The 9534-nt window shown below is 45.1% G+C and overlaps 1 protein-coding gene across 1 annotated transcript in view; it reads left to right on the top strand.

Annotated features, from left to right (window-relative positions):
• PTDSS1 (phosphatidylserine synthase 1) overlaps positions 1-5559 on the top strand; it is an 84037-nt gene extending 78478 nt beyond the window's left edge. Inside the window, exons 10-13 of the mRNA XM_023725917.1 lie at positions 831-899; positions 1671-1740; positions 4227-4333; positions 4505-5559. Of these exons, the coding sequence (XP_023581685.1) occupies positions 831-899; positions 1671-1740; positions 4227-4333; positions 4505-4558 (300 nt within the window). The 3' untranslated portion in view covers positions 4559-5559. The remainder of the gene's footprint in view (positions 1-830; positions 900-1670; positions 1741-4226; positions 4334-4504) is intronic.
• The last annotated feature ends 3975 nt before the right edge of the window (positions 5560-9534 follow it).

Raw genomic sequence — 9534 nt, 5'->3', positions numbered from 1 at the left:
ATGTATAGACATAAAATCAGTATTTGTTTATATCTATGTTGTTAGGTGCCATGGAGTCGATTTCTACTCATAGCGACTCAATGTGACAGCATAGAACTGCCCCATAAGGTTTTCTAGGCTGTAATCTTTACAGGAGCAGATCACCAGGTCTTTCTCCCACAGAGCCACTGGGTGGGTTTAAACCATCAACCTTTCACTTAGCAGCTGAGCACTTAACCGTTACACCACCAGGGCTCTTATATCTATAAACCAAGCCAAACCCATTGCCATCAAGTCAATTCTAACTCATAGTGACCATATAGGACAGTGTAGAACAGCCCCATAGAGCTTCCAAGGAGCAGCTGGTAGATTTGAGCTGCTGACCTTTTGGTTAGCAGCTGAACGGTTAACCACTGCACCACTAGGGCTAAATTAAAACTTGAATCTAGGATTATCCAGAGATCCATGATTCTTGGTGGGGGGTGGGGGAGGACTGGCCATGAAAAGCAGAAATACAGTATTGAATCCTATATGTTCTCTTGAAAAGAGCCTGCAGCCTGCCTTATCCAACTTGTAAAATGCTCATGCCGCCTGATACTGAGTCACAAGTAGGAACTGTGGCCTCATCATAACTCTTCTTGTCAGAAACTTTTGGGATGCTCCCCCACTCATCTCATGAGATGCAGTCTCTGCCTCATCTGGCCATTTTGTAACCAGATGCCCTGGGAGGGATGGCAAAATGCACTAAGCCATCTTAGATGAATTCCCGTTGAAACCTTGAAGTTCTAGAAAATGGGTTTTTTTGGTGACAACATCTCTGACATGGTTTTTTGCTCATTTTTGTCTTCCAGGCTTTTACCACTTTCTTGTGTTTGTACGGCATGGTGTGGTATGCAGAACACTATGGTCATCGAGAAAAGGTATGGAAGGAAAGACAGAGCTGGTCTCTATTGAAAATAATCACTCCTGCCTGGAGCTTTAGCCCAGAGCATATTCCCCTAAGAATATGGCGTAGCTGGCACTGTGGGAGCTCCTTCAGCCTTGCCATTGTAGAAACTGAACTATTTCAGAATCCACTCCCTGTCAGTTGCTGTCCTTGCTTGTTGTCTGCCCTGTTCAGTGGGTCAGTGTTTTTATCCTCCTTCTGTAAAGAGTTTAAAATGTAATTATATAATTGTTTTTAAAAAATTGTGGGGAAGTACTGGACCCATTTTTGGAAGGCCTGGGTTTTATTTCCAACTCTTCTACTTGGTGCATGCCTCTTCGTCTGTCTCAGCCTGGGGCTGCCCACCCATAACACACAGGTAATGGCTGCCCTGCCGCCTCAGAGTAGTGATGAGGATTAAAGTAGGGAATGGACATGAATGGGCTTAAAGCACTAAAAAATCTCATCAATTGTAATATTTTTTAAAGTAAACGTAACATCTTTAGGCCTTTACTCATACTTTTAGTCTAAGAAACTAGCGGCACTTTCTAGAATATTTATTCTGTGTTCTCTGGAGATAGAAGAACCTTGGTTTTATAGCTGGGAAACGTAAGCACGGGGAGGTTCTGTCACCTTGCTGGTGCCATCCCCAACCTGGGCGAGGCAGGGACAGAGCCTCAAATGCAGGCATCCTCAGAGTCCTGCCCTGCCCTTCCTTCTCCCAGGGAGGACTTGAAGTTCTGACCCTCGGTCTCTCTCTCCCTAGACCTATTCAGAGTGTGAAGATGGCACCTCCAGCCCAGATATCTCCTGGCCTCATGCGAAGGGCACAAAAGGTATATTTGTCTTGTTCATGATTTAAAACTTTACTGGGCCCTCTGCCTCCTTAGACCCAGTAAGAAGATTTGGAATCAGTATTTATGCTCTGAATGTTGATCATGTATTTCCTGAATGGGCTCAAACCTACTCATTTATGTCTTGTGCTCTGAATGTTGATCATGTATTTCCTGAATGGGCTCAAACCTACTCATTTATGTCTTGTTACTTAAGAAACATTCAAAGTGCCCACGAGATCTGCCTAAGAGACTTGCCTCATAAGAAGAGGCCCACTGTAACTCTGCCTTTCCTGAGGCAGGAAAATGGAGTGAGGCCAGCACTGTCTCAGGCTCGGTGCATGAGCGTCTTCTTTCTCTTGATTTTCATCATGAGGAAAAGGGTTAGCTTTTGTGTACCAGGAAGAGGAGTGTTTCAGAAAAGGTGGATCAGTTGAATTGCATTTATTCAAACGGCTGACCAGTATAAGAGGGATCTCAATACTGTACTTAGGGATCCTCCATTGTACCTCTCTCCAAGGAGCCTTTTGGAAAGATATGGGGCCACCTGGTTATTGTGAAGAATTAGGCTTGTGGAATTATGGCACTGAGGAGGCTCCATGGGCAGTGATTGTCAGTTCCTGCGAGCTGAATGGGAGGCTGGACTGAGGACAAAAAGTTATGAATGCTAGCAACCATGAATTTTAGCTCACAGAATTGCAGAGAAACAGAATGGGTCTAGTTCTCTCCTGAGGTCTTTGGGATCCAGCTTATTAGTGATCTTCCTGGGGGAATGCCAGCACAGGCCCTGCTGAGTTGCCTGTCACCCCTTTTGAGGTGGTTCCTTCTGGTCAAGGAGTGGGATCAGGGGCCTGTTTTGGAATGCTGACAGAGAGGCAGAGGCCTCCCTAGACCTCCTTTATTTAGAGCCCCCCCTTACAGATCTGGGGTCTCTACTGAAAAGAACTGAACAGTGGTAGAGATAGAATTAAGTCCCTGAGTGGTGCAGACGGTTAATGTGCTTAGCTGCTGAGAGGTTGGTGGTTCAAGTCCATCCAGAGGCACCTCAGAAGAAAGGCCTGGTGATGTATTTCTGAAAAATCAGCCATTGAAAACCCTATGGAGCACAGTTCTACTCTGACACACATGGGGTCACCAAGATTCAGAGTTGACTCAGTGACGACTGGTAGAGATATATTTAAAAGAAAGGTAGACAGAATAAAAAGAGAACAATGTTTTCAGAGCAGTAAAAGAGTCTCTTGGCCTAAGCTAAATGCTACTTTCTGTGGAAACAAAAACTCTGCAAACTTTCTTTTTAATTGGCTGGCTTAGGTGGAGAGTTCCTAGGGGGCTGGATTTGAGCCCTGGGGGTAGAGAACCATCTAGCTTGGGGTCGGCCACCTACTTACTCTGAGTGCAGAGCCAACCCAATGCCAGAAAGTTCCGCTGACGTCTCAAACCTTTGCACATGCTGCGTCCTCCACCTGAAATGCCCTTTGTCCCCAACTCCCCTGCCTCCCCGTCCTCCACCTGGCTCATATCTGCTGATGGCTTAGGACTCGGCCGATGTGCAACCCTCACAGGAGCCTTGCTCTGAGCCCTCCGAGCATCAACAAGTAATATAGTGTCATGACTGGTGTGGCCTCTGCTAGACTGAGTATCGTGAGGGCATAACTCCAGCTCCAGTGGTTCTCTGTGGCTTCAGAGGCTGTCTGCCATAAGCAGCAGGGGCCCGATTTCTAAAGCTGGCCTCCAGATCAAACAGTAATACAGCTGTCGTTGAGTTGACTCCAACTTATGGCAACCCCATGTGTGTCAGGGACGAACTGTGCTCCAAAGGGTTTGCAGTGGCTGATTTTTCAGAAGTAGATTGCCAGGCCTTTCTTCCGAGGTGCCCCTGGGTGGACTCGAACCTCCAACCTTTCTGTTAGCAGCTGAGCACACTAACCATTTGCACCACCCAGGGACTCCAGATCAAACGTTAGAGAGCATGTAATGTCTTTAGTTATATAAAGCTAAAGAACCTTTCTAACTTAGAAACTCTGATGCGTGGTGTAACAGGTCATGAGGTGGAAACCAAAGTAATGTGTCTTTTGAGTGCAGAGGTAGGGTGGACACCCATTGTGGTTTAAGTTTTAATTGTCCCTCATTTGTGCTCTCCATTTCATTTTGTTTTCTCACTTCTGGTCCACATGGCCATGACCACAAGCTACCCCACTGCCTCCTACACACTGTGGATGGAGAAATGTTTCAGGAACCATCCCAGAAATTTCTGGGGCCATTACCTTGCATACCCGAGGCACTAACCATACTGGCTCTGTACTGGGGTTTCTGTGTGCCCTGCCTTAATTTATTAGTGGGCCACTAGATGGAGTGCAAGCGTCAGTGGAGGAGCCTGTATGGAATTGGCAGGCATGGGGCGGTTTGGACAGGAGAACTACAGCTCACAGGAGGAAGCCTTTAGGACCAAGCAGCCCAAGATGATAGTGTGTTCTCATTCCTTTGGCCAGGTTCTGAAGACAGCCCACCCAAGCATTCAGGCAACAACGAAAGCCATTCTTCCAGAAGAAGGAACCGACATTCCAAATCTAAAGTCACCAACGGAGTTGGAAAGAAATGAAAGACCCTGGTTAATGAAACATGTTCCAGAGAGTGCCTAGAACTGAGAGGGAAATGGAACTCGTTTGGACCTCCCTATTAGGAGGTCAAAACGCACAGAGCAAACAGGAAGAGGAGAGGAGACTTTTTGGGGTCATTATGTGAGAGTGTAAGTCATGTTTCCCACTGACCTGGCCACACCGCCTGGGGTCCTGTGCCAACTTGGGGTCTCTTCCAACTTTAGCACTTGGCATGTGGTCACCGGTAGCAGTACATTGTGTTTGAAGGAAAAGGTAGCTGTTTACTCACGGTTGCCAAGGGCAGCTTTGCACTTGGGTGTATTGTGAATGCATTTTAAGTGTCTTCATTCAGACAACGCATCAACTCTACCGTTGATGGACTCACCACCAGTTTTTATTTTTATGAATCTGCCTTGCCATTTGAGTGATTTAAGTTCAGGCCACGTTTCTTCTTCTTCTTCTTTTTTTTTTTTTTTTGTTTGGTTGCTATTTGTTTATAAGTTAGGATGCTTACAAGTCTTCTGAAGCCACTGCTGGAATTGATATTCAGGGAAGGCTATCTTCCCTTCTAGATTAAAAAAGGCGAGGGAGAGGTTCGTGTTACTGTTTAGCATCCCAGCTCAGCCCCCTTTTAAAACCTTAAACTACGTGGAGGGTGTAAATCAGTCTGAGGAAAGGTTAGTTACCTGCATAGGATCCTGGGCTTCAGATCTGAACCATCTTTGTTCCATTCCGAATGTCATGTGTCCAAGACTGACCCACAGTGCACAAAGTGAGCCTGTCGGAGGCAGTGAACACCGCGGCTGCTCCCACAGCCAGGTGCCTTGTACATTTGATTTGTTTTCCTTCCACGGTGTGTTGCTGACATTGTCTTTTAGTCACATGTGAGGTGCTGGTGAGTATTACCTTCCATCTGTGCCATGCTCTAGATTTACCCTATAGTTCACCACCTCCGATGGATCCCTGTTTTAAATAAAACAATTCACGTTAAAGCCCGTCAAAGGTCTATGTCCAAAAAGTGCTCATTTCTTTGTATTTTACTAGTATTTTCCGTTGCTTGTAAGCAATTGTTGTATTTTTCAGGTGGCTTTAGGATGATATGAATGTGTGTGTTTATATATGTTGTTGTGTGCTGTTGAGTTGATTCGGACTCATAGCGAACCTGTAGGACAGAGTAGAACTGCCCCATAGGGTTTCCAAGGCTATAACCTTTACAGAAGCAGACTGCCACATCTTTCTCCCTCGGAGTGGCTGGTGAGTTTGAACCACTGACGTTTCAGTTAGCAGCTGAGTGCTTTAACCATTGCACCAGAAAAAAAGAGAAAATATTATGTATTTTAGAGAGCTTATAGACAAGTATGTCCTATGTCTTAACCTTTCCAAGTAACCAACAGAAGTAAACAACAAGGTCATTGTTTTTCACTGTGGTAATAGTTACATCAGCCACGTTGGATTTTTCCTTAACAAGTGGCCAGTACCCAGCTGATTGACTTTTAGGTATAAACTTGCTGAAAGCAATCCATTTGTTCCCTCATTTTGCAGAGCACAGAGGTTTCAATGTCTTTTCCCCCTTTAAGGAAATCTTTAGCCCTAGAAGTGTCACGTTTTCCTTTTTCTGCAAAGGAATGCAGGGGTGAGGGGGTTAAATGAACCATGCACATCCGGGGTCACATACCATGCTCTGGGTCTCTGGGTGACCACTTGGTTCAGGGCCACGCACAGACCTGTTCCAGCAGACAGACATGGTACCCGCAGTCCCTTGGATCACATGATGAGTAAGGGGATTGGCTGGGAGAGGCCACAGCTCTGAACTTTCATGTGTTCTCAAAACAGTGTCATTCCCATGAAAGTCTTGAAGGTAGGCAAAGAAGTACATGTTTCACAAACCCACTTGCACTTTAATAACCTATCAAAGAACTCTTTTTTAAACATAGCAGTTGCGTCGACTCAACTGACTCATGGTGACCCCATGTGTGTCAGTCAGAGTAGAACTGTGCTCCAGAGTGTTTCCAATGGCTGATTTTCCAGAAATAGATTGCTAGGCCTTTCTTCCAAGGCGCCTCTGGGTGGACTGGAACCTCCCCACTCGGTTAGCAGTTGAGCACATTAACTATTTGCACCACCCAGGGACTCCTTTATAAACATACCTACAATTTCAACATAAGTTTATTTAAAAGCTGCTGTGTGGAGAAATCGGTAGATAAGTTGGGAGTGGGTTGATTGGTTTGTTTTGCATTTTGCTTTTCTGAGCACCGATACGCTGTCTCCCCTTCTTGCCTGTGGCATTTCACTGAGTGTTTCCAAGTTCCTTTTCTGAGAGAGTTGAGCCTGGCACTTTACTACTCCTGTGATTAATAGCCCAGTCTGACTGGTGAGGCATGCTTCCTTTCTCCAAGGCCACCATCAAGGGAGGCACCTGTTTAGCACAAGGTAATTTGATTATATTGTGGAATGTGCAAAGAGCAATGTGCTCATGAGACAATTTTTTTTCTCCATGGCTTTGTATGAACAGCCAGGAAAGTTCTCAGATACTTTCCATGCTCTTTCTGTGATATAAACTTTCTTTTTTTCCTTTTGGTAAGAACTCTTGACTCCAATAGTTAACAAAACCAGTGCTTCCCATGACTGACCAAGACCACAGCCGCCACTGCCACCTAGAAACCAAACTGCTGGGTTTAGCCTACTCTTTCCCCCCCTTTCTATGGGAATGGACCTCACATTAATGGAAATAGAATAAGTGCTTCAGAGTCATCATGTATCTCAGAAATGATTAGAGTGCAAATTATCTCATGTTTGCCATTGGCAAACTGCCCTCTTAAAAGCTATCACTGTTGGGGACATGATGCACACAGTGTTTTATGTATTTTCCTCCTGGAGCAGCACTGCATTGAGTGTTACTTTTTCCTCGTTGTCATTCTTGGTCTTCACGTGGCCTCTCCCTGCTTTCCTTGTGTCTGTTTTCACCATCTGTAAACGTCTTCGCCAAACTATTCCCGCAGCAATGCCAGGACGTTTCATTGACCCATTAAACATTTTGATGATAAAAGACATCCTGTAAATGCCAGTCTTATTTTCACTAGGACTGCTTCTGTAGTGAGCTCGTGAGTTAAGTACTCACTCAGGGAACATAAAATAAAATTCTTTAGCAAATACATCAGATTCAGCCTTACTGCTCTTCTCTCGGAAGCTGAAGTATAGCATCCATTAGTGATAAAACTCTTTGTGTCAAGGCTCCCCCTTTGGAATTAGACTCCTGGTTTGTTTTGTTTATATATAATAGTGTGCTGGTTCAGGCCCTCACAGGGTCCCTGAGAGTTGGGGTAAGGCTGGTCACAGAAGGGGAGGCTAAACACAAAGTGGAGAAGAACAAAATGTAACCATTGGAAACCAGACTAAGCGAGCACTTTCAACACAGGAACACAGGGGGACTTGACTCCTGTGCTCCCTGGGTTGTCCCCCTGACGGCTGTAGAATCCTGGGCCCATCACAGCCTTGACCAGGCTTTGTTTCTCTCGTTCTTACTGTTATGACAGCTAGGAATCCCACAGATAGCCTATTGCAGTCCTCAACGTATTTCCCACTTACGTGCTTCAAATCAAGATATAAGAAGAGCTAAGGCTTCTCTTTATCAGTGTTTCATTACATAACGCACCTCTTTCCTTCATATGTGCCTGTGCATTGCAGGGTTATATTTGAGACTCAGTTCTTTGCAGGGGTTAGTGTTAGCAATGACTAAGACCGGAGGGCTGCACCGTCTTGTTGCCAACCCATAATAATCAGATTTTTGCAACATTTCCCCTTAATCACGTTTTACTCCAAACCTCATGCTAGGGCTAGCACAGGTGAAGGTTGCAACATTTTTTAAATTGAACTTTGGTATTATCTTTGATGCAATAAATAAATATGGCCTTTTTTTCTTTTTTTTTTTACTTTGCTATGTTCTGTGAATTTAAAAGAATTACTTATTAATGTCTACCAAAGAAGGGGAAAAATAGTTGGATGTGAATTCTTGTTGGTTTGCAGGAATGCTGAATTATAAAAATCTTTCTTGTTTCAGATGTCTATGAAAAAACTATATTTAATCCGTTTCAGAAATTTATGTTTGTCCTGACATTTCTTTTCTTGCAACTTGTGGATTTTGAAGCTGCCTACCCTGTGAGAAGGTGTTTGTTGTCACACTCTAACACTGTTCTGACACTGATGGCCCAACAGTTAAGCACTCCGCTGCTAACCGAAAGGTTGGCGGTTCGAACCCACCCAGCAGCTCCATGGGAGAAAGACCTGGCAATTGCTCTCATAAAGCTTACAGCCACAAAAACCCTATGGGGCAGTTCTACTCTGTCACACGGGGTCACTGTGAGTCAAAATTGACTCGACAGCACCCAACAACAACACTGTTCAAGGGTTTACAACATGTCCACGTACCTCCTAGGCCTTATGGCTAAGCTTAGTTTACTGTTGTTAGCTGCCGCCAAGTCAGCTCTGAGTCCTGGTGACTTTATGTATAACAGAGTGAAACGTTGCCTGCTCCTTAGTTATACGTGGTGATAACCTGATTGAAAACTGTTCTCTTTATATACGGTGTACCTGGCTGGTTGGAGAGGTGGGTAACAGGCAAGTGTCCTGCCGCTCCTGAGCCCCCAGCATTATTGTCCTCTTCCTCATAAGCCCACTGAGGACAGGAACATCATTCAGGAAATGGACTTTGCTCGAGAGTTTTGCTTTCACATCAGATGCCACCAACCACCCAGGCTCCTTTGGGCTCATGCTGCTTAGTTACCACTTCCTTGTTAACTGGAATGCACTGAAGCAGGGTGCTGCTGAAGGCCTGAGAATTCGTGGGCACTGAGAATGCCATAGTGGCAGGCAGGTTTTCTCTGAGCCACCTGGCCCCCTGCTCTTCTGAGCAGTCGTTCCTGGGCTTTGGATACAGGGGGTCCCTGTGTGGGGCCAGTTCCACCTTCCTGGATGCTGATGAAGGGGAACATGTGGCTTTCCAAATCACAGGAAATGAGGTCTGTTGGCCTTTATAAGAAAAAGGGAAAAAAAATTGAGACTGAAGAACCAAAATACTGCATTTTCATGTCTAAAGCATATACACAATAGCCTTAATTACAGTGTGGAATTGCAGGCAGGGTTTATATAATGATCCCTACTGGAAAATCTGGACTGTAAACCTTACTGTTCCCACTTGCCTGAC

The sequence above is a fragment of the Trichechus manatus genome, unplaced genomic scaffold, assembly GCF_000243295.1.
Source record: "Trichechus manatus latirostris isolate Lorelei unplaced genomic scaffold, TriManLat1.0 scaffold00009, whole genome shotgun sequence".
Taxonomy (NCBI): Eukaryota; Metazoa; Chordata; class Mammalia; order Sirenia; family Trichechidae; genus Trichechus; species Trichechus manatus.
This window is presented reverse-complemented; position numbering and strand designations above follow the sequence as displayed.